Here is a 26,240-nt window from a genome sequence, read left to right as displayed (position 1 = left end):
AGAAGGTAACACACATTTAGCCTAAATTCCCACACAAAGCACTAAGGAAAGCTAGCACAAAATAAATACACTTCTATAAAAGACACCTAACAAAGAGAAAGGAAAGAACATTTGGGAGTCTGTCCTCCTGGTTGGGTAAAACACCACTCAAAACTAACTATGGATAGGGATGCAAGCAATCACCATTTATCTCAAAATGCACCCTAATAGAACACTCAAGGGCACTGCAAGGCCACCATACATCACCCATACATTCCACAGTATGAAATAAATTTTATATAAGACAGAAAAAAAAGTGGAGGAAACAACCTCAGTTAAGCTTCATATGGCTATGTGTCTTTGTTGTATCAAAAACTGTGATAAAAAAATGAGGCCACAGTATCAGCCCCCAAAAAACACCTCACAACCAGCACGCCAAAATATCACATACAAACATTGTGTGGAAAAGTTTATAATCCGGAGGCACAGTCAGAATTATTGCAATGTGAGCAAGGGAAATAGAAAAACTTAGCTGTCCACGAAGTCCAGCTGTCTCCAATCAAGCTGCTCACAGACGCCACTACCTGGGCCTCGTGGTAAAACACCCCCTGAAACCAGGACGGGAACAGAGTCTAATTTGCTGGATCCAGCGCCCAGTCTTTATAGTATTCTGTTGCAAATTCATTAGCTTGTATGACTTCAGTGTCAGATAATAAACCTTCTCTTTGTTTTTCCTAATCTTTTTCATGTTTCTCTCATGTCCCATTTGCTCATCTGGAGTATGTCATTGCCAACAAATGTAAATTGGGCCTCCAAATTGGAAAGTAATGATTGGCTTATGGCTATTCACATCTCTTTATTGTCCAGGTAGCCCTTTACTCTTTCCATGACCCATTAATTGCTTGTTAGTTGACAATTATCAGTGCTGATTGGCTTGTTAACCAATTAAGTTGCAATGCGCAAATCTGCAATTCTCACAAATTTGGACACTCAACTTTGGACGCAGCATATAGAGTCAGAGTGATAACCCTTAATTGATTTAAATTAATGGCAATGATTGCTTGTCAAAATGCCAATTATCAGTACTAATTAGCTTGTTCAGTTAAATTACATGCACAATTTTTGGCAATTTTTATGGAATTAGGGGATTAGTGACATCTCCTGTGCAATGGTCTTCAATTTAGTCTCTGCTGGAGTTCTTTCCAGCTCTCATCACAGCAGCCAATGAGTCTTCTCCATCAGTTTCCCTGCCTTTACCAGAACAGACCCTCTCAATTCTACAAAATACAATTAACAGTTTTGTCAAGCGCTAGGAAAAAGGCAAAGCAGAGGTGTCTCAATCCACAAAAGTTACCCCTGTTCAGTGAGACACTCATTCATCACAAGATCCAATAGTGTCTCTACTTTCAACTTCAGATTCTGAATCTTAGAGAGTATACTCACAACCACCTTTTCCACTGCATTTGAGATTTTTTCAATATGGATTAGAAGATTACTCAGATTCATACTTCATCCCACCAGGAATCTTTTTTTACAAGAAGGAAAATATTCATTGGGACTTCCCTCTGGTCCTTCCTCTTTTCCTTGCCATAAGGAATCTCCTTATGAAGATATATCTTACCTGATATTCATTAATAGATGTTTTTGTCCTCTTATATATAAAAACATGAAAACTAAACTAAACTAAACCTTAGGTTTATATACCCGCATCATCTCCACAGGAGTGGAGCTCACACGGTTTACAATCTAAAAATATAGGAAGAGAGAGGGGAAAGATTTACAAGGGGATATATAAAGAGGGGTATGAAACAGAGGAAGAGATGTTATATGTTAGAGAAAAGCCAGGTTTTCAGTTGTTTTCGGAATAGTTGGAGGGAGCCCAGGTTCCGCAGCGGGATAGTGATGATCGTTCCAAAGGCCCGTGATTTTGGAGATGGAGGGATTCTTCCCAGTTTTCCTGCGTGGAGGATGCCGTATAGAGAGGGGAAGGATAGGTTTATGTCTGTGGGCCTGATCTGATTGGTAGCAGGCGTCAGGGCGAGGAAGGTAGGGGGATTAGGGCAGAAGGATGCCGTGAATGATCTTGAATGCCAGGCAGGAGCATTTGAAATGAATTCTGGAGAGTACTGGGAGCCATTCTAAACATAGCTGTATGAAATGAAATTTAAACTGTAGTTTCTTGAAGTACCACAATACTGTATTTTAGGAATTTTAAACCATAAGAACATAAGAACCACTATGAAGGAATTCCAATTAGTGATATAGTTATTAAATAAACTTGAAAGGTGATTAACAGCTTCTTTTGTGACAAACACTGTCTGTGTCTAAAAAGATGGGCCTAAAACATAAAGTTTAGCTATCACTTAATTTTTCTGTAGTAGTTAAATTGGCAGCGAACAAAGCAAAAAAATAGAGAAAGTTTTTGAAAATTCCTCCCAGGAAAATCTGAGGCTGCTGGTATTTCATGATTTGATATGATCTTCACAATTTGTAACCCATTAACTGAACCCAGTTCAGTACTATCTTCCAGCCTCTCTCTCCAGTTACTGTCTGAACTGGCTGCAAATTGGGTGGAGGGAGATTTTGGATTTGGATTTAGCCTATGCCTTTCTCAGCATCTCTAGACAAGTTACATTTAGGTACAGTAGGCATTTTCCTGGAGAGTTAAGTGACTTGCCCAAGATCACAAAATGCAGCAGTAGGGTTTGAACCTGAGTTTCATGGTTTTCAACCTGCTGGTCATAAGAACATAAGAATAGCCTTACTGGTTCAAACCAATGGTCCATCAGGTCCAGGAGCCCATTCTCTCAGTAGCCAATCCAGGTCACTAATACCTGGCAAAAACCCAAAGAGTACAACATTCTATGCTACCGATCAGGGCAAGCAGTGGCTTCCCCATGTCTTTCTCAATAAGAGACTATAGACTTTTCCTCCAGGAAATTGTCCAAACTTTCTTTAAAACCAGCTACACTATCTGCCCTTACCACAACCCTCTGACAACACGTTCCAGAGCTTAACTATTCTCTTAGTGAAAAAATATGCTTCAGGCTTGCATGAGGATGTTCATATTAGATGCACCATATACCACTGATTTACGTTTCGGTGATGCAGATACCATCAAAGATCACTGTTTTACTCTATTGCACCTTTCCATAGTAGCTCCACCATCTTCACCATTCCCCTAAATGGATGAGTCAACCCTTTATCATAGAGTTTCTACTGTAGAAGGAAGAATTTTATCCCCTTCTTAAGGCAATGATAAGAACCCCAATATTCAGTCTTTTGATAAGCCTCACCAGTGAGTAAAAGAATAATCAAAGTAGGTTACAGATGCTCAACAGAAGTAGCCTTCCTTCTTTTTGACTCTTTTGATCAGGGCCAGCATCCCTATAAAATAACTATGTGGGTTAGGTATCCTTCTTTTTTCAGGAAGTAGAAGAAAATCACAACTAATTGCTGGACTCTCAGCATTACAATGTTATTATCTCAGGTAGCTACTCTGGTCTTAGATGCCCAAATCCATGCCTATTAGTTACCAAGACCTATGCCCGTCTGCTTCAGGAATAAGTTGCATTCCATACTGTGGAGTCTGTTCCTCCTCAGGGAAAGAAACTGGGACTTCTATTCCAGATAATTCCAGATTCCAAGAAGATAGAAGGTTTACACACCAATTTATATAATAATAATAACAGCTTATATACCGCACACTTTCCACCATTTGCTGTGCTCACTGGATCTTAAGGATGCCTATACTCATATTCCAGTTTATCCCAACTGCAGAAAATATCTACAGTTCCTTCTGCACATTGAACATTACTAGTACATAGTCCTCCCATTTGGCCACTGTAAGGTGCTGTTTGTAATCACAAACACGTTGACTAGAAGAATCAGCAAACTTAATTCCAGAAGTTGAGGTAGATAGTGTGGTGCTTACAGTGCAAAAGAAAATTAAAGTTTTAGGTATTTGGATAGATTCTCTTTTATCTATGAAGGATCAGTTTTTTTTCTGTTGTAAAATCTGCTTTCTTTCAGATGCAGCTTTTGAATAGATTAAAACCAATATTGTCCCTATAGGATTTTTGTCTTATTTCAGAGTGTTGTATTACAAACGTTGGATTGTTCTAATGCATTCTATTTGGGTATGTTATCATTCAAATGTAGATATTTGCAATTAATTCAGAAAGGTTTAGCGTGTTTAATCTTTGGTGATAGTAAATTTGAGCATGTGACACCTTTACTATGAAAATTATATTGTCTACTTTTTAAATCTCGAGTAGTGTTTTAAGGGGGTTGGTATTGATCTTTCAAGGAATTCACCGAGGGATACCGTAGTATCTTCCACATGCTGTGACATTAGCCCTGTCAATCCTTAAGATCGGAGAACATGATGCGCTTATCTGTTGATGGATTACAGCATAGGGAAGTATGCTAGTACCAGAGCTATGGCTATTTTGGTGGTAGGGCGTGAAACTTTGGAATAATCTGATTGGTAGATGATGCATGGTTAAGTGGATGGTGTTGTTGAGAGCGTTTTGGATTCCTGGACCTTGGGATGATTTTCCAAGGGCTGCTGAGCAGGGATGGTGTGCATCTATCAAAGAAGGGAAGAATTGTCTTTGCCGGCAGGCTGGCTAATCTACTGAAGAGGGCTTTAAACTAGAAGTGATGGGGCAGGGTGATTAAAGCTCCCGGGTGATTATAAGCCCTCAGGTAAGCAAATCACTGAATACCTCTACATGGATGGGAAAAGGGGGCAATGTTTGGAAAGCAGTATATACTAATGCTCGAAGTATGAAAAACAAGATTCTGGATCTAGAAGCTGTGATGGAAGAATTGTAGTTGGAAATAGTGACAATCACAGAGACATGGTTCACGGATTGGGATGTAGTTATACCGGGCTATAATCTGTTCAGGAAAGACAAGGTAGGAAGAAAAGGACGGGGGAGTAGCGCTATATGTTAAAGATCATATTAAAGCCACACAATTGCAGGATCTGCAGGGCAAGGAAGAGGCACTGTGGATCAATTTGGAAAGAGGGAATGGTGAATATATTTGCATTGGTGTGATATACAGGCCTCTTTCACAGACAGAAGAAGTAGATAGAGATTTAATAGTAGACATTCAGAATATATCTAAAAAAGGGGAAGTCTATCTAATAGGTAATTTTAACATGCTGGATGTTGATTGGGGTATCCCTATTGCAGGGTCTTCTAGAAGTAGGGAGATCCTGGATTCTCTACAAGGAGAACTGTTCCAGCCATTGGTAATAGAACCCTTCCAGGATGGGGTCATACTGGACTTAGTGCTTATAAAAGGGGAAAGTGTTTCTGATGTTACAGTGGATATAGAGAGGGCTCATTCAAAAGCAAGGTTTTAGACTTTTAAAAATTAACTTTGTTCAGATGGGGGTTTATGTCAAGGAATTGTCTGGGTGGAAACATCTGGTAGGAGTGGTAAAAGCGATGGGTAAAACTGAAAGGATGCGATTGGAAGGGCGACAAACTTTTTGTGAGGCAAGTATACAAGTAAGAGGAAAAGAAGGCCGCTTTGGTTCTCAAATGTAGTATCTGAGTAGGTAAGGAATAAGAGATTAGCTTTCATAAACTACAAAAGATTGCAGAAAGAGGAAGACAGCCAAAATATCTGGAAAGTTAGATAGGCTGGTTGTGGGTCAGGAAAGCAAGATGCAAATGGAAGAAGAAATTGCTGACACGGTTAAATGGGGGAGACAACATTTTTTAGATATATTAGTGATAGGAAGAAGTGCAAAAGTGGCATTGTGAGGAGTCAAAGGTGAAGGGAAGGAATATGTAGATGCTGATAAAGAAAAGGCTGAATTGCTTAACAGATATTTCTGTTCTGTGTTCACGGCTGAAACACCGGGAGTGGGACCACAGGAGACAAACGTGAATAGGGATGGAGGAGTAATAAACCCTGATCAATTTTCAGAGGGTTGTATTCCTGAGGAGCTAGCTAAAATAAAGGTAGACAAAGCGATGGGGCTGGATGGTGTACATCCGAGAGTGCTGAACGAACTTAGGGAATTTCTGATAGCTCCGCTGACTGACCTTTTCAATGAGTCTCTAGAGTCGGGAGTGATATCGGAGGACTGGAGAAGGGCGGATGTGGTCCCTCTCCACAAAAGTGGAAGTAAGGAAGAAGTAGGGAATTACAGGCTGGTAAGTCTGACTTCTGTGGTAAGCAAATTAATGGAAATGCTTTTAAAACAGTGAATGGTCAAGTTTCTGGAATCCTGTGATTACAAGACTGGAGGCAACATGGATTCACAAGAGGTAGGTTGTTTCAAACAAATTTGATCAAGTTCTTTGACTGGGTGACCAGAGAATTAGATGGAGGATGTGCATTAGATGTGGTGTATTTAGATTTTTAAAAAGCCTTTGACAGTGTTCCACACAGACGTCTGATAAATAAACTGAGTGCCCTTGGGATGGGTCCCAAAGTGACAGGCTGGGTCAGGAATTAGTTGAGTGGAAGGCGACAGAGGGTAGTAATCTAGAATCAGAAAATAATATTAAAATTGAACTAAGGCCAGTACTGGGCAGACTTGCACGGTCTGTGTCTGTAGATGGCCATTTGGTGGAGGATGGGCTGGGGATGGCTTCAATGGTTGGGAGGGTGTAGATGGGCTGGAGTAGGTTTTAACATAGATTTCGACAGTAGGAACCCAAGCACAGTACCGGGTAGAGCTTTGGATTATTGCCCAGAAATAGCTAAGAAGAAAAAATTTAAAAATATTTAAATTGAATCAGGTTGGGCAGACTGGATAGACATTTCGGGTCTTTATCTGCCGTCATCTACTATGTTACTATGATCAATGGAGATCGCTCTGAGGAAAGGGATGTTACCAGTGGTGTGCCTCAAGGTTCTGTTCTTGGGCCTGTTTTTTTACAAACATTTTTATAAATTATATTGCTGAAGGGTTTCGGGTAAGATTTACCTCTTTGCGGATAATACCAAACATCTGCAATACAGTAGACATGCCGGATGGTGTGAATAACATGAAGAAACACCTGATGAAGCTTGAAGAATGGTCTGAAATTTGGCAGCTAAAATTTAATGCTAAGAATTGCAAGGTCATGCATTTGGGCTGCAAAAACCAGAGGGAACGGTACAGTTTAGTGGGTGAAAAACTTATGTGCACGATGGAAGAGCGGGACTTGGGTGTGATTGTATGTGACGATCTTAAGGTGGCCAAACATGTTGAAAAGGTGACGGCGAAAGCTAGAAGGATGCTAGGTTGCATAGGGAGAGGTATGGCCAGTAGGAAAAAGAAAGTATTGATGCCTCTGTGTAAAACTCTGGTGAGTCCACGTTTAGAATATTGTGTACAATTTTGGAGGCCGCACCTTCAAAAAGATATAAAAAGGATAGAGTCGGTCCAGAGGAAGGCTACTAAAATGGTGTGTGGTGTTCGTGATAAGGTGTATGGGGACAGACTTAAAGATCTCAATCTGTATACTTTGGAGGAGAGGTGGGAGAGAGGAGATATGATAGAGACATTTAAATACCTATGTAATATAAATGTGCATGAGTCGAGTCTCTTTCATTTGAAAGGAAACTCTGCAGTTAGAGGGCATAGGATGAAGTTGAGATGATAGGCTCTGGAGTAATATAAGGAAATACTTTTTTACAGAAAGGGTGGTAGATACATGGAACAGTCTCTCGGAAGAGGTGGTGGAAACAGAGACTGTCTGAATTCAAGAGGCCCTGGGATAGGCACATGGGATCTCTCAGAGAGAGAAAGAGATAATGGTTACTGTGGATGTGCAGACTATATGGACCATTTGGCCTTTATCTGCCGTCATGTTTCTATGTTTCTATGGATAATTGAGAATGAATAATAACATTCAGAGTAGAGAATGACACGGGGAAAAAATCTGTCCCCGTCACCGGCCCACCATCCTCTGCACCGCCCCGTCACCGCCGTTCCCTTCACCGCCTCGTCACCGTCACCGCCATCCCTTTCACCGCCCCGTCACCGCCACTGCCATCCCATTCACCGCCCCGTCACCGTCCCCGCTGCATCCATATAAGCCTTAGTACTGTAATATTTAGCTTATTCCTTTCTTATAAATCAAAGTTCCTGCTGCTGAACTAGAGAAAGAGATGTTCAGCTGGCAGGGCTTTGTTTAGAAATTTTTATCAACACAACTAATATACTATTTTATCCTAAAGCAAAAAATAAATAAATAAATATAATTTTTTTTTCTACCTTTGTTGTCTGGTTTCTACTTTCCACATCTTCTCATTCAATTCCTTCCATCCACTGTGTGTCTTCTCTCTGCGTCTTCCACTTGCTGTTACTGTGCCTCTCCCTTCACCCCCCCTCCAATTGGTCTAGCACCCATCTTCTTCCCTCCGCTCCCCCATAGTCTGGCATCTGTCTTCTCCCACTCTGTCTTCCACATTTCCCTTCGGGGTCTGTTCCTCTCCACCCTCCTTCAATGTCTGTCCTATTCCTTTCCACCATCACCCTTCCCTCCCTCCTTTACCATCTGTTCCTTTCTACTACCCTTCAGTTCCTCTCGCGTGGCCTATCTATCTACCTTCCTCCCTCTTATTTTCATGGCACGTTACAATGTAATTTGTGCAAGCCACTGGAGCCTGCAAGCTCGGTCCCTGTCCCATCCCCACAAACCATCTCGCTTCTGTGCTCCTATTTTCTCCATTTCTAATATCTCCCCTATGTATCTGTCATTGCCCCTCCCCTGTGTCCATATACCATCCCCATGGCATGTCCCCTTTATGTCTCTGTCCCTATGCTCCATGCACATAATTTCCCCTCTTTCTGTTACCTTCCTGTGTCCAGATTTCCCCTATCTTCCTCTTCCATACCAGTGTGTCTCTTCTTTTCAACCCCATCTAGCTTTTTTCCCTCTTTCTTCCCCTCCCCCCCTTGCTTCTAGCATCTGGCTCACCTGCCTGTCCTTCCCTTTCTTTCCTGCTGTGGGTTTTTCTTTCCGTCTTCATCCCCTTGGCCCAGAATCCTTTTCCCTTTCACTCCCTCCTTCCAATTTGAGCAGGGAACATGAGCGATCGCACGGTCCCCGCAGCCACCACCCGCCTGCCCAATGGATCCTACTGTTTAGCCAGCTCTCTCCCTTCTCCTCACCTTAGTTTGTAGGTTTTGTTTTTCGGCGACATGCACGCTTTCCCAAAGAGCCGCGCACGCGCGGCTGCTCAGTGTTCAATCTTCTGCTCTGCTGCAACTTCCTGTTTCCGGTTGCGTCAGAGCAGAAGATCAAAACTGAGCAGCAGCGGGTGCGCGGCTCTCTGATAGCGTGCGGGTCGCCGAAAATGAAAACCTACAAACTAAGGTGAGGAGAAGGGAGAGAGATGGCTAAACACTAGGATCGATTGGGCAGCCGGGTGTGTGCTGCGGGGACCGCGCGATCCTTCATGCCTCACTGCGGGGACAAGACCATTCACAGCCCCACGGACGGTGAATGGCCTTGTCCCCGTCGCCGCAGCGACTGCTAGTTTTCGTTCCCCATTTCGGCGGGTGACCCGCGGCTAAAATGCGGTGGCCGCAGGTAAACCGCCACCGTGTCATTCTCTAATTCAGAGTACAGTTTTAAAAAATTATTAAAAACATCTCTATATAGAAGCTTTTTTTTAAAATCACATCTTTATCATACAAGATTAGGCATCAAATTACTGTGTGGTTTTTCCTGTTGCATAGAGCATTCTGGACCCCTGTTCATTTACAAAAATTAGATTGCTCTAAGTCTAATAGATGTTGGCATTGTCATCTCGAAGCAGGGACTTTGGATTATTTATTGTTCTATTGTCCATTTATTTTAGCTTTTTGGAGATCGATTTGGGGACAAACAAATTGCTTGTTAGAAAATCATGTGGCATTATCGTATGACACAGTTTTATTTGACATATCTATGAGAGCTAAGAGCCAAATATCTTCCAAAAATAATAAACTTCTACTGATTCTGACAGGAATTGCCATTCAACAAATAAAGTATAATTGGAAAGATTGGAAAAGATTGAATTATAGTTTTTGGTGGAGTTCAGTGTGTCACATGTATAAAATGGAAGGAGCATTAGCGGTTCAAAAAGGATATTTTAATAAGTTTAAGGATGTGTGGGGACCATTGATAAATTATTGTAAAGAATAGTTATCATTTTTCCCTAATTATACATAAATGAAAGATTGGAGGGGGGAGGGTTTGACTTTTTATTATTGGTTATGAATGGAATGAATGATTTTATTATATTGTATGTATTAAATGATATTAGAATGGTGGGTGGGAAGGGGATAAATTTTAATTTTTTTGAAAAATTTGTGATATTTCAAGTGATGTATTAAGTTAATTTGTTATTATTTTCTGTACACTTGATGTAAATATAAAATGAATAAAGAATATTAAAAAAAAAATCTTTATCATACAATTCTTAAAGAACAGTAAAGAAAGATATACATCATAAAAAAAACAACTAAACAATATCTAATACAAATCTTTTGAGCCCATATTAATTTGGGGGAGCCACCTTAATTTCAAATACAATTAAAGATAATGAAATATTAAACTTGAGAAGATAAAAAAAAGAACCCCAAGTTAAATTATTATAGTGCTTTTTCTCTTTTCTTTTGGTTCCTTTCAAAGATCAGTTCCAAAACTATTTCACAATATCTTTCCCTTGTTCACGAAAACTTAAAAATTGCTGAAGCTGAGTAGGGTCCCAGAAAATAAATTCCTTTTCTTGTATTTTAATTATTCATTTAGAAGGGAATTTTAAAAAGAAAGTTGATGCCAGAGCTATAACCCTTCGCATTTGAGTTGCTCTAGCAACATTGGGAAATATCAAAACATTATCCCCACAGAATTTAGTTGTTTTGTTTAACTCACTTAAACAAGTCATCTAAAGAGTAGCCCTGGTTTTAATAATATCTTGGGAGTCTTCTTGGAAATGAGTAAAATTAAACTCTGTAGAAACCAAAAGATCTGCTCCCTGATCTGATGTTACTCTTTTTTTTCTGTGGGATATAATAACAATTTTGTATAGGAAAAGTTTCTGCATTTGTTAAACCTAATAACTCTTTCAGATATTATAGAAGCTTTTTAAATGGTTAAGAAGCAGCAACTGAAGGAATGAAGTGAATAATGAATCTGTTCTGTATATTGTTTTGTTTTATTATGTTTTCTACTGTTTTTGTGTTTTTACCTTATAATTCTGTTTATTTTCTTGTAATCTGCTTAGATATAAGTGGGATAGAAACTTTTTTTTAACAAATAAATAATGGATTGGTCACCTATAAACTATACTGTATACTCCAATTAGTCATAGCAAAGTTTTGTATCTTCAGCCTAAATTACTATCAAAGGTAATCACTTCTTTCCATTGTGAATGATGATAATAGTCCTTTGCTATGTTTTCCCCTAAACCGCACGAGTATCCACAAAAGCAGTTTTTTTTCACATTCCAATCTATAAAAAAGTCTGCACAGTTGTTTCCTTTGATCAGCGGTCATTAATATGATCGGATCTTGATAGGAAATCCAATATAACAGCACTTTACTTTAAAAAGGAGACTATGATAACATGAGGAGAATGGTAAAAAAGAAACTTATAGGAGCAGCTGCAAAGGCCAAAAATATACATCAGGCGTTGATGTTATTCAGATATACCATCCTGGAAGCCCAGACTAGATATATTCCATGTATTAAAAAAGGAAGAAGGAAGACCAAGGGCTCCTTTTACGAAGCCGCATTAGCGGCTTTATCGCACGTAGCTTTTTAGCGCGTGCTAACCCCTGTGCTAGCCGAAAACTACTGCCTGCTCAAGAGGAGGAGGTAGCAGCTAGCACAGCCAGCAAATTAGCATGCACTATTATGTGTGTTAAACCGCTAATGCGGCTTTGTAAATGAGCCCCAAATGGCTGCCAGTGAAGGTAAGCTATTAGTGCTAAAAGAGAATCCTTCAGAAAGTGGAAGAATGATCCAACTGAAAATATTTGTTAACAGCACAAGGAATGTCAAGTCAAATGCAAGGTTCTAATAAGGAAGGCGAAGAGAGACCTTGAAAAAATGATTGCGCTGGAAGCAAAAACACACAGTAAAAACTTTTTTTAGGTATATTAAAAGCAAGAAGTCGGGAAGAGAATCAGTTGGATTGCTAAATGACTGAGGGATAAAAGGGGCTCCCAGGGAAGACAAGACCAGAGTGGAGAGATTAAATTAATTCTTTGCCTCGATCTTCGCCGAGGAAGATGTGGGGGAGTCACTGGTGCCAGAACTGGTATTCAATTCTGATGAATCAGAGGAACTTGGCTTTTCTCCAAAACGTAAAGCTATCTATTTAAAATGTAAAGCTAGCTATCCTCTTCATAATCTCTAATTTCTTATTATGCCCTTCCCTCACTTATTGAATTTACCTGTAAACCGTGACAAGCTTTATCTTTATGGAGATGATGCGGTATACAAACTTAAGTTTTAGTTTAGTTTAGTTTAACTTAAATAAATCTCTGTAATACTGGATGATGTGATAGATCAATTTGAGAAATTAAACGGTAGCAAATTACATGGACCACATCCTAGAGTGCTGATACAATTGAAAACTAAACTTGCAGAGCTATTGTTAGTAATTTGTAATTTTTTCTTTAAAATCCAGCATAGTACTGGAAGACTGGAGGGTGGCTAATGTGACAATGATTTTTAAAAAGGGTTCCAGAGGTGATATGGGAAATCATAGACTGGTGAGTCTGACGTTGGTACTGGCCAAAATGGTAGAGACTACTATAAAAAACAAAATGACAGAGCATATACATAAACATAAGAGAAAGACAACATGGATTTAGTCAAGGGAAATCTTGCCTCACCAATCTACTACATTTCTTTGAAGGGGTGAAGAATTAACATGTAGATGAACCAGTTGATATTGTGTATTTGGATTTTCAAAAGGCATTTGACAAATTATCTCATGAAAGACTTCTAAGGAAATTAGAAAGTCATGGGATAGGAGGTAATGTCCTATAATGGATTAATAATTGGTTGAAAGACAGAAAACAGAGACTAGGGGCTCCTTTTATCAAGCCGCGCTAGTGGGGTTAACGCGCGTGACTTTTCATCATGCGTTAACCCCCGCGCTGGCCTAAAAACTACCGCCTGCTCAAGATGAGGCGGTAGCAGCTAGCGTGGCCGGCGGTTTAACGTGCGTTAAACCGCTAGCGCAGCTTGATAAAAGGAGCCCTAGTTTTAAATGATCAATATTCTCAATGGAGTAGTAGGGTTCCCCAGTGGTCTGTGCTGGGACTACTGGTTTTTAACAAATTTATCAATGATCTAGAGATGGGACTAACTAGTGAGATAATTAAATTTGCTGATGACACAAAGTTGTTCAAAGTTGTCAAATCGCAGAAGGATAGTAAAAAATTGCAAGAGGGCATTTAATATGAGCAAGTGCAAAGTGATGAAAGAGGAACCTGAACTATAGCTATGTAGTGCTGGGTTCTGTGTTAGGAGTCACTGCCCAGGAAAAGGATCTAGCTGTCTTTGTTGAGGATACGTTGAAACCCTAGGTTCAATGTGCAGCAGTGGCTAAGAAAGCAAATAGAATGTTAGGACTTATCAGGAAAGGAATGGAAAACAATGATGAAAATGTTATAATGCCCTTGTATCGCTCTATGGTACAGCCATACCTCTAATACCATGTTCAGTTCTGGTCACCGTACCTCAAAAAAGATATAACGGAATTAGAAAAGGTGCAGAGGAGGGCGACAAAAATGATAAAAGGGATGGGATGACTTCCTTATAAGAAAAGTCTAAAGCGGCTAGGGCTCTTCAGCTTGGAGAAGAGATGGCTCAGGGGTGATATGATAGAGGTCTATAAAATACTGAGTAGAGTGGAAAGGGTAGATGGCAATTGCTTGTTCACTCTTTTTAAAAAATACTAGGTCCAGGGTTCATGCAATGAAGCTACTAGGTATATTTAAAACAAACCCAAGAAAATATTTCTTCACACAATATGTAATTAAACTCTGGAAGTCCATAGGCCATTATTGAGATGGCTTGGGGAAATCCACTGCTTATTCTTAGGACAAGCAGCATAAAATCTGTTTTACTACTTGGGATTTAACTAGGTACTTCGGACCTTGTTTGACGGCCACTGTTGGAAACAGGATTTTGGGTTTGATGGACCTTCTGTCTGTTCCAGTATTGCTATTCTTATGTTCTTATTACTGTAAATGTGGCAGTCCAATGGCTAAACATATCTTAGCTAATTTGCTAGCATACTGTTTTCAATTCTGATATGAACTAGTACTCTTCTTCCTTGTAAAGTTACACCTAATCAAATCAGAATCACTGTAGCAACTATAGATATCTTAAAGAGACTCTTGTCATACCTCCACTTCTTACTAATGCAAGGACAGTGCTTTTGGTCAAGCTGTATTGTTTACTTGGCTTTTCCATCATTATCTGTAAACTGCTCCTGAACAATGGACAAATTATCTATATTACTGCATGACCCTAAGATTGACAGTCACCTACTTTTGTGCCTGACTCAGTTATGCTTGTTGATGGAAAAAACAATATTGCCCATAAACAGCAAGATAGATTAGGCACAAAGGGGGAAATTCTAGAATCAGCGCCTAAATTTAGTCTACCTATCAGCACCTAAGTTAATTAACATACACCGTTTAAAATGGTAAAAAACGGCACTGTTAAAGCCCCTGCTGGCACACAAATAATATGCACCAGAATCATGCCTATGTAGGCGCTTTAAACTAAACTAAACTAAACCTTAAGTTTATATACTGCATCCTCTCGTGGAGCTCGGCACGGTTTACAAGAACTTAAAATATAAGAAGAGAAAGGAAAAGGTTTACATGACATCAGCACTAACCGGCTGACCCTACCCACTCGCCCTCTAAAGCAGGTACGGCTGCCAAACACCACTATGAGCGTGGCTAATTCTGGAAGTGGCATTAGGCAGCCTAAAGCACCTATGTAGGCGTGATTCATGACAGATAGGCACCAAAAATGTAGGCCTGGAAAACCTTGGCCTACATTTCCGGCACCTGTCTTTCACGGAGGCAAGATTCTCTTTAGGGTTTCATCGCGTGATTGACACACGATTTGCAAATGCTTTTTAGGCGGCCACTGATATTGGTGCCCTATAGAAAATCCAAGCCATAATACCTGTCACTTTTTCTGAGAGTTGAAATCTTTCTTGGGTTACAGAACTAACCAAGAGACTGATGAGATAGTTGTGAATGAGAAGGGCTGCTTGTGTTGAAAACATTTTGCACATAGTTTTGAGCTTTGGGAGAACTATTCCGTCCTAGTGTCATACAGTGGCATTAACACTCATAGCCTGATCCAGTGACATAGCGAGGGTGAGAGGCATCCAGGGTGGTGGTGCTCTTTCCAAGCCCTCGTCTCTGCTTCCCCCACTCCTCCCTCTAGTTGTTCACCACCGTGAGCAACAAGAACTTCAACGGGCTGCTCGCAACCCCGTTAGCTCTCCCTTTGATGTCACGGCACCAGGAAGTGATGTCAGTGGGAGAGATGATGAGGTCACGAGGAGCAGATTGAAGTTGTTGCTTGAAGTGGTGAACAACTAGAAGTACAGGGGGAGGGGAAGAGTGGGATGAGGCAGGGGGGGTGGAAAGGAGGAGGGGTGCCGGTGCTCCCTCCAACATGGCACCTGGGGTGGACTGCCCTCCCTTACTGCACCACTGGCCTGATAAATCTTGTTGTCTATAGAAAACAGCTGCCACGGGTAAGTAACATTGTTTTTCAGTGTGCTAAAATAATCTATTTTGTATTTGCAGGTACAGGAAAAAATATCCCAGCTTAAGGGTCTTTGGTCCAAAGTTTCTGATGTTAGACGTATTCTGTGTGCCATCACATGTTCAGTGGGACTGATAATGTATAGCAAGGTAGTAGAGGAAAAGGTAAATGTAAATTAAGGCTAAAAGAAATGACATTATTCAAGTGACAGGTAACAGTTAATTGAGGTAGAGATGTGATGGTAGTACTAGTAATTCACCACCAAGTGTGGTAGGAGAGAGACTTGGATAAATAATTGATAAGCATTGTGGAATGATAATAAAAACCACACGTCATACTTCCTAATCAGCTGACCGGCTATTTCCTGGGATATTCAATGTCTGGTCTAGCCAGTGGCTGACAATGAGTTGGGGGGGGGGGGGGGGGTTGGCATCTAGAAACATAGCCAGTTAAGTGATATTCATTGGCTAGCTGGCTATGTTTAGTAGCTAGATAGACCCGCATAAATAGCAGGTCTGTCTGGTCACTATACTTAACCAGTCAACCAGTGAATATTGGCACTAACTGACTATGTCATGCAACATAGCTGCTCACCAAGCTGAATATTAGCACTTAGCTGGTTAAGTGCTATTTAACTGGCAAGGAATGAATCCTGGCCAATTAAATAGCGCTGAATATTAGTGCTGCCTGATTCACGATTCGAATCGGTTCACCGATTCACTTCAGGTGAATCGATTCGAATTGATTCAAAACAAAACAAAAATTGGTTTCCCGATTCGGCTGACTCTCCCCCCTCAAGCAGGAGCAGCAGCGTTGCTCTTGCTGGCTGGCTGCTGCCGTACCTGCTTTAGAGGGCGAGGGGGTAGGGTTAGCCAGTTAGTGCTGCTGTCCGGCTTCCTCCCCTGGCGTCCGGCTAACCCCCCCTGGCATCCCGCTTTCCCCCCTGGCCTCCCCGCACCGTTTACCTTATAGAAGCAGCCTGCACACAAGATCACGGTGGTAGCGATCTTTGCACTGCTTCTGAGCTGTTTCCTCCGCGGCGATCCTGCTTCTGATGTCATAGAAGGGGCGGGACCGCGGCAGAGGAAACAGCTTCGAAGATCGCTAGCACCGTAAGAGGAAACAGTGCAAAGATCGCTAGCACCGCAATCTTGTGTGCAGGCTGCTCCTATAAGGTAAACGGTGTGGGTAGGCCAGGAGGGAAGCCGGGCACCAGTGGGAGGCCAGGGGGAACATGCAGGCCTTCTAAGGGGGGGGGGTGGTACAGGCCTTCAGGGGGGATGCAGGCCTTCAAGGGGGGCAGGTTTTCAGGGGGGACAGGCAGGCCTTTAGGGTGGATGCAGGCCTTCAAAGGGGGGGGGGACAGGCCTTTAAGGGGGATGCAGGCCTTCAGGGATGGTGGCACAGACCTTCAGGGGGGGAAAGGCAGGCCTTTTGTGGTGGGTGCGGGCCTTCAGGGGGAGGTGTAGGCCTTCAGGGGGGACAGACCAGGGGAGGGAGGCCCTGGTGTAGAAGTACACGGAGGGAGGGAGGGAAGGGGGGTTCAAAGAGACGTGCATATGCCAGACTTTGGGGGGGAAGAAATAATGGGTCTGAAAATAGAGGAGAGGAAGAGAGATGATAGACAATGGGATTTAGGGAGGAAAGGAACAGAAAGGGAGAGAAGTTGGACACAAGGGATGGTGTGGAGGGGAGGATAAAGATACTGGATAGGAGGGTAGTTGGGAAAAGAAAGGGAGAGATGGTGGACCCTGGGGTGGTGGGGAAGGAGGGAGAGATGCTGGATGAAAAGGTAGTTAAGAAAAGGTGGATCTGTGGAGGGAGACAAAATAAAGGAAAGATGCCAGACCTCCTGGGGAGGGAAGTGAAATGGAAGGGGAGGACAGAGATGGCAGATGGATGGTTAGCACGGAGAAAGAAGGAGACCCAGGCAAGCAAGTTATCAGAAGACAACCAGAGCCTGGGACCAACAAGATTTGAATAATGACCAGACAACAAAATGTAGAAAAACTAATTTTATTTTCTGATTTGTGATTACAATATGTCAGATTTGAAACGTGTATCCTGCCAGAGCTGGTGTTAGACGGCAAACGTGAGCTAGGATTTAACAGAGAGAGGAAAAGTCTTTTTTGTTTGTTTATTCTGTTTACAACACAGCGCCAGTGTGGTTAGGAGAAGGAAAAGGGGGTGAAGAGGCTATAAAATAAACCCACCAGGATGTTTGATAAAAAAACACCCAATGGGGCAGGAAAATCAAATAGAATTGAAAAACCAATTCAATAGGCTGAATCGAATCGAATTAAATTGAAATTGTTTTCCTATAGCGGGCAGCACTACTGAATATCAAGCAGTATATAACCAGCCAGGAGCCATTCCTTTGAATATTGGCCTAATACAGTACAACATGTCCAATGCCTCTAGAATTTTTTTTTTCAGCAGATCTCTATATTTTAAGTGTGCTGATCACTACATTCATTAGAACATTTTAAATGAATATCCAGGTATATTTGGTACTGGCTAAAGGGCCAGCTTAAATAATAGAATATGATGTTTTAAGTTATAAACAAATATAGTGGCCTTAGTGTGCCACTTATATGTGGCTTTCCCACAAGCTAAGATCACTTGTGTCGCAGCTGGAAAATTGTCGAATTTCCAATTTTCCTAATTAAGGACCAAGTGTTTTGGGGTTTTTAAAATAACTGTTTATTTGCAGTGGTGAAGAAAACACGTACAGAAAACCAATACAATGGAATAAAGCCACATGGTAGCTATACAAAACAGGTCAAAAATCATCATTGCTGAAACTGTGATAACCGTTTAGAAGGGCAAACTTTGAGATTAGGGTGTATGGAGCCTCCATGTGTCCAGATAGAAAATGTTATGTAGCCTTCTGGAATTCCTTTCTTGATTACCCATTGGGAGATGGGGGAGGCACGGAGGCACTTCATGACCAAATGTTAATCATGCCATTGGCGCATGGTCATTAAACAAAATTACCACATGAGCCCTTACTGACACCTATTTTATAGGTGGTAAGGGCCCATGCGCTAACTCTATGCTAATCAATTATCACACAGCAGTGTCTCATACGCTAACTGATTAGCACTTTTATGGCTACTCTCTACCCCTAAACATTACCCCTTAGAGAAAATTATGAAAATTATCCCCTTCTTTTATCAAACTGCACTAGAGATTTTTAGCATGGGCCGACAAATGCTCCAACGCTCATAGCATTTACCATGCCAGTCCCCGCTAAAAACCTCTAGAGCAGCTTGATAAAATCAGCCTATGTTAGAGTGCGATGTGCATGTGAGAGGGATATTTATTGCAGGATGTGTGGTAAAAGCCCTTTTAATGTGCAGTAAGCATGCACTAGCACAATTTAGTAAAAGGACCCCATGATTACTTAAATATTATCTGTGCAAAATAATTATGTCAGTTGTAAAAAAACAAAGTTAATTTAGTTTGAGGGGGCAGGACTATGGATTTTTTTCCCCTTTAGTTATTATTATTTGAAACAAAAGAGCATCAAAACTATATAAAATTTTAAGAGAGTGTGAGGGAGAAAAAGATGTTTCCTTCGATAACATGTGGACAGCATATCTAAATGAAAGTCCAAGAGTAATAGATTGGAAATCTTTCTAGGCATTCTGTCAGCATCCATATGCCAGTCTACATTTTTCATTATGCATAAAACTTACTAGACTGCTAAAATGGCTAAAGTGTTACATGCGACTTCAGAGCTCTGTTGGTCATGCCAACAGCAACCTAGGACTCTAATACACCTCTTATATGAATGCCCTAACTTACAAGTTTACTGGTCAAACATTTGGTCCAAAACTGCTCAATTTTAAACATGAATATTAATGAGTTGCCCATGTCATATGAATCAATCATATTGTGTTCCTCTAATCCAGATATATCAATACCACCGTTATATAAAAAAATATTTGATTTCATGATTGCCTTAGCTATCCATCATATTGTTTCCAATTGGAAAAACAATTCTAGGCTTAATTTTTACGAATGGTGGAATCATCTTTGTGTCATCAGAAAGTATGAGGAAATAACATTCAAACAAAATAACATAGCCAGATTTACAAAAATTTGGACCCTTCTTGATGAATATATGTAAGGACTCATGTAAATCCCAATTAACTTTACTTTGTATATTAACTATACTATGTGCTCCTTTTGCAAAGTCGTGCTAGGGCCCTAACGCGTGGAATAACATGAGCTAAATTGCCGCATGCACTAGCCTCTACCGCCTCCTTTTGAGCAGGCGGTAGATTTCCGGCTAGCGCACACTAATCCGGTGTGTGCGATAAAACCGCTAGCGTGGCTTTGTAAAAGGACCCCTGTATTTTGCATACTATTATGTATATTTTGGTATCTGCAGCTTATTGTTTTGTTTTATTCTTATACTTTTATATTTGTAAAATTTCAATAAAATTTCAATAAAAAAAATTATTTGTTATAATTATGCAAGTAAATCAAACTATTTGGGTTTAGCCATCTTTGTGATCTGTGACGGTATTTTGTTGGCTGTTTCCCTGCAGGGTAACAACGATGATTTGACTCTAGAAGATGCAGCCGACCTGTGCAGAATGTATTGCCTCAGTGTAGTTTTACTTATTATTTTGCCTCTTTCGATACGGGCGCAGACCAGAATTGTCCGTTCTCGCTGGAAGAAGCGTGCTTCAACTTTTATACAGATTGTGAGCAATTATTTTTAATTTTCTCAGTTCACGTTTTAAAAAGGCTTGAGAGAAATATTCGGTGGGACCATGAAAGGAAAAAGATATCCATATGTCATATAGATATCTTTTATGTATACTTTCCTCTAATTTGTCAGTGCAAGTTGGATTCTGAATAAGTAATCCTAAACATACATGGATCAGTCTTCATAAAAATGTAAGTTCTGCCTGTCTTTCAAGAAATTTATAGGTCTTTTTACTAAACTGTATTAGAATCCGAACCTAGCACATTTTAAAGTGGAACCATCTGTTCCCTGAGCATAGCTGGACAGATCTGGATGGACTGGAGTGGGACTTCTACAATCTGTGCCCTGAAAATAACAACAAAAAAATCAAGATCAAGTATGCAATGTAGTATCGCACTTTACTATAGGTTTATCTTGTTGGGCAGACTGGATGGACCATACAAGTCTTTATATGCCATTATCTACTATGTCACCATGACTTTACTGTGCACTGTGGCCAGTTTCAGCATGGAATAATTTCATGTTCCTTCAATATTTTTATTTTCCAGTTGTGCATTAATGTTCACATTAGTGCACAATGCCACTAAAAAGTTAACTTGGGAGCTTTTACTGTGTCCTATTTTTGCGGTAAAGATTTCTAAAATAGTTTATTAGTATAGTTTGTTCTCCAGGCTGCTTCCTGGACTCCTATAGTGTTGTGTTTGATTTGGACTCAATCTTTTTCATTCCCCCTCCCTCTGGGTCAGAGGATTCCTTCCTGAAAGATTCTTTCCATTCCCTTTTACCTCTTAACTACATAGCAAGGATACGTAGAATCAAATGTGGCATGAAAGAGGCCCATGTAGCAGATTTGTGTTAGAGTTTGAAGCCTCTTTGAGTTAGGTTTATGAAGAAGACACTATTTTCTTTGAGAGATCCATTTCTTCAATTGCATCCTTCCTCCAGAGGAGATTGGGGTAAAGGAAAATCCACAATACTCATAGACTACAGAGACTGACTCAGGCTTGTTACAAGGGACACAGCTGCATAGGTTTCCTTGCAACTCCCCTGAATAGAATATTTTCCTCTGGGATGATCTTAAGGTGGCCAAACAGGTAGAAAAGGTGATGGTGAAAGCTAGAAGGTTGCTAGGTTGCATAGGAAGAGGTATGGCCAGTAGGAAAAAGGAGGTATTGATGCCCCTGTATAATACTTTGGTGAGACCTCATTTAGAAAATTGTGTACAATTCTGGAGGCCTCACCTTCAAAAAGATATAAAAAGGATGGAGTCGGTCCAGAGGAAGGCTACTAAAATGGCATGTGGTCTTCATCATAAGGCGTATGGGGACAGACTTAAAGATCTCAATATGTATACTTTGGAGGAAAGGTGGAAGAGGGGAGATATGATAGAGATGTTTAAATACCTAAGCAATGCAAATGCGCATGAGCCGAGTCTCTTTCATTTGAAAGGAAACTCTGGAATGAGAGGGCATAGGATGAAGCTAAGAGGTGATAGGCTCCGGAGTAATCTAAGGAAATACTTTTTTACAGAAAGGGTTATAGATGCATGGAACAGTGTCCCGGAAGAGGTGGTGGAGACAGAGACTGTGTCTGAATTCAAAAGGGCCTGGGATAGGCATATGGAATCTCACGCAGAAGTGAAAGAGATAGTGGTTACTGCGGATGGGAAGACTAGATGAGCCATTTGGCCTTTATCTGTCATCATGTTTCTATGTTTCTAAGTCAAGCACATATAACCTGTCCTGAAGATCTTCTCTTCTTGGAACCTATTTGTTCTGATGACTCCCTCCCCCCTTCCTCAGGAGCTTCATAGGGAAGCATGTCTTTAAGTCTGGTTGCTGAAATCTATTTTATGGCCTTTGGTCTTTTAAAAGAAAGGTTTTCCTCTGTATCCAGTACATATCTCCCATCCCTTCTGAAGGTAGTGGTTCACTCATGTTGGCATCAAGTTCTCTCTCCTCAGATGAGGAAGTTAGTGATTAAGACCAAAATAGAGATGGCCATTCTCAAGCAATTAGGGTGGCTTTTCCCAAGAAAGGTGACTATAATAAACTTTCACACTTTGCACACCTTGTGAACACATCCAGAGTAATTACAGTTCCCAAACCTAGCAATGAATTTCTCAAACGTTTCAGCTTACCTAGCTGAGACACGGATAGGTTTGGCAGAGCAGGCTTCACAGCTCGTTACTATCAGCTGGGCTTCCTAGCCGACGGAACATAGCTTGACATTAGGTAAGCTGTGAACTTTACTTCGGTCTTCACAAGGAGCTTTCACACCCCTACAGATAAAGTTCCTTGAACAAACCATGCCCTCCGGGCGTCACACCGTGTAACGGAGAGCTTTTTCCTGCTCTTCCCCTAATCACTGTCAGCTGGGCTTGGGTTACGGGAGCCAGCATAAGCACAGCCTTGCTTCCTTCCCCTTTAGCAACTAACCTCCATGTCAGTGGGGAAATAGCCAGCTTCCAGCAGTAGTTCAGAGACGTCCATAGCCTCTGCCTGCTCAGCAGCAGCTGGGGTTGAGCTGAGGTAGTCCTCCGTCATCTCCACGTCCTCACTGCTGCGGGCTGGAGGAGAGAGACTTCTCCCCTCATCTGCTTCCAAGCCTTGCTGCTTCTGCCGCTGCCTGAGCTCGTTAGCTTTAGCCCCGTCCCGGCTCTCCCTGCTCTCCCTGCTCTCCCTCACTGTCTGAGGGGTAGTCAGCCAAAACCAAACCTTTACTTTTAACCTGGTCAGCCCTTCTGACCAGGGACCGTGTTCTGCTTTTATCCCTTACAGGGACAAATCTGGCCACAGGTTTGTCACAATCCCCCCCACTTAAAGGATGACTATCCTGAAGACTTTGAGGGTGTCCTTTGTTCTCTGGAATTCTGGAAAGAATAAAAACATCCACGTCAATAACGTTTTTTTATTCTTACTTTTCTTACTTGTGTACTGAGTAGACCCAGGTCCCTGTGAATTCCCCCCAGGCTGACTGGGACATAAATGAGGAAACAACTGTGCCCACTGTTTGGGCGAGAGTTGCACCTCCTCCCCAACTGAGGGCAACTCCGCTTCAAACCTAGCTCTTTCGTCCTCATCACTTGTCATGATCTCCCGGCTCCCTTTTCCCGAGCCCTGAAGATCATCACCCCACCGTAGCCTAGGATATTGGGTAGATTCTATATATTCCCCCACATCCTGTTGGTTTTTGTCTTCTATATTGTCCACTTTCTGAGCTAAGGAGGCAACTGCCTTGGTGACCTCACTCAGTTCTCCCTTTTGCATGTTCTTAACTTGAAGCTGTAGGTTGCCTACATTGTCTCCTACTTCTGTCAGTGACCTCTCAAGTTTCCCCAATAAAGTGTTATGATGTTCTAGCTGGGTGTGAAGAGCTTGATTTTGTTCTCCCCATTTCTCGGTTGTTACCTCACTATTTTTACTCTTCCCCTGAAGGTTTTCTATTTTGTTTAATTGGTGTCTTATTGTTTCCTGTTGGGTTTGTTGCTCAGTGACCTGCTTCCCTATCTGTGATAGTTGGTCAGTGACCTGCATCATAGCATCTCTCAAAGTGGCATTATCCTGCTGACACTGATACAGTATTTCCCGGGAGACTTCCTTAACTGCTGTTTCATGAGAGGCTGTAATGAGTCCTACTACTTGTTTCAATTCCTGTTTTATTATCTCCATATCCTCTCTCAAGGTAGGACTTCCCATCTCCTTCATTGTGGCTGCTTCTCCCTCATGAGGAAGCGCCTCTGGGTTAGATCCTTGGGCCACTACTTGCTGATTCATGGGGTGCGATTCGTCAGATGACCCAAATCCTTTCCCCCCTCTCTCTGTGGTAGGGAACCGTGCCCAGCGCTCTAATCGGGGCTGCCAGATCCGTTCGCACAACATCTGTGCTATGCGATCCCCAGGCTTTACTAAATAAGGGGTCTCCGCGTGGTTGACCAGTAGGACATCCACATTTCCCCTAAAATCCGGGTCTATGACTCCCGCTGCTACATCTAAAGCCTTTGTTAAAGCCAAACCCGAACGAGAAGCAATCCTCAAATATGAACCAGGGGGACAAGAGACCTGTAAGTCAGTTGACACTAAAGCTCTCCCTCTAGCAGGGATCTGCTGCTCGTGGGCTGCATATAAGTCATACCCTGCAGCCTCTTTATATGCTCGTGTAGGTGCAATAGCCCTATCAGATATTGCCACCCATCTAATAGTGGGTTGCCATTTCCTCCGCTTGGGCCTAGGCCGCCGACCTCCTGAGCTTCCAGGATTCCCTCGGGGCTCGGGGCTCCCCTTAGACCATGACCCCAATATCCAAGAATCTGTGTGAGGAGTATTCTCTCTCGCCCTATTGGCTGGTTTAGCAGCAACCTGATCTCCACTAGAATCTGCATATCAGTCCAATCTCTGCCTAATATCAGGGAGTGAGGTAAATCCTCAATGATTGCCACTCTTAACGTGGTCCGTTTGCCCTCTACCTTAAAGGACACTGGGACCATAGGATATTTTTTTACATCCCCATGAACACAGCGTATCATGGCTTCACCACTACCCTTACTGCTGGAGCTACGCCCCCTTATTTGTTGCCACAGCTTACGGTCGATCACACTCTGTTCTGCCCCAGTATCAACAAGGGCAGTTATTAACCTTCCAGCTATTTTTACTTGAGTCAGGCACTCTTTCCTAACTGCTTTCCCAGGGTTGCAGACTACCATAAAGTCCCTACGTTCTCTACATACATTTTGCCTATGCCCCCTTTTCCCACACCTATAGCACTGAATTGTTTTCGGATTTACAGGTTTTTTATACTCAGGGTGGGTGGGATGTTGGGTGTTGTCAGGCTGAGGTCTAGTATCCCTAGGACCTCGGGACTGTGATCTATGAGGCACGCTTTCTTCCTCACCAGGAGTTTGGGCGTCTAAATATGCCTCTGCAGATGTTAGTATGTGTGCCAAATTTTCACTTCCCTGCTTCTTCAGCCACCCCCTCAGATCTTTGGGCATAGATTCCAGAAATTGTTCCCGGACTACCTCCGTGAACATTGCCCTGGGGTCTAACATGTAAGGGTGTAACCATTTCTCTGCCAGCCTGTTAATTCGCTGGAGGAGAGCTTTGGTCTTTCTTTATGGTGCATTTGCACAGACCTAAGTGTCTGCCTATAGTACTCCCTCGTGTACCCTAGGTAATCCAAAATATGCATTTTTATAGCAGGGTAATTATTAGCTTTCTCTGCAGGCATGGTCTGAAAAGCTGCTAATGTGTCACCCGCTAAGCATGGCAGTAAGCGTACAGCCCACTGCTCTTGTGGCCACACGGCTGCAGTGGCAATTCTCTCGAAAGAGTTCAAGAAATCGTCCGGTGCATCTGCTGGGGTAATCTTATTTAAATTAAAAATATTTAAAGAGTTTTGTCCTACCACCAGCTGAGAAGTCCCTGTTCCCAACACCGGTGTAATACCAGGATTTCTTGCCGGGGTCTGTAATAGTTGAGCCATTATTTTAGTCTGTTCACCCATGGCTATAACCAGTTCATCATGGTGTCTCCAATTGGCGTCCTGTCCTGCTCGCCATAGCTCTTGATTGGCCTCCAGCACTTTGCGAAGATCCTCGCTCTGGCGCTGGCGTTCTCCTGCCAAGACTGCAAGCAACTGTGGATCCATCCTGCTGGCCTGTGGAAGTAATCAGAAAGACAAAAACCTCCAAGTGTGGTATTTTATGGTTTCCCCCAAATACCAATTACCGCCCTCACCAGTCCCCGCAGCCTAGCGTGCTTACCGCAGTACTGG

General features: G+C 41.9%; 1 protein-coding gene across 1 annotated transcript in view; it reads left to right on the top strand.

The window, feature by feature from the left end:
* The window catches only part of LOC117366815 (probable ATP-dependent RNA helicase DDX60), a 288,878-nt gene that overhangs the window by 46,444 nt on the left and 216,194 nt on the right, over nucleotides 1–26,240 (top strand). Inside the window, exons 7-8 of the mRNA XM_033958734.1 lie at nucleotides 15,787–15,909; nucleotides 20,305–20,463. Of these exons, the coding sequence (XP_033814625.1) occupies nucleotides 15,787–15,909; nucleotides 20,305–20,463 (282 nt within the window). The remainder of the gene's footprint in view (nucleotides 1–15,786; nucleotides 15,910–20,304; nucleotides 20,464–26,240) is intronic.

The sequence above is a fragment of the Geotrypetes seraphini genome, chromosome 1 (genome assembly GCF_902459505.1).
Source record: "Geotrypetes seraphini chromosome 1, aGeoSer1.1, whole genome shotgun sequence".
NCBI classification, from domain to species: Eukaryota; Metazoa; Chordata; class Amphibia; order Gymnophiona; family Dermophiidae; genus Geotrypetes; species Geotrypetes seraphini.
Note: the sequence above shows the minus strand (reverse complement) of the source record. Positions and strands in the feature narration are given on the sequence as shown.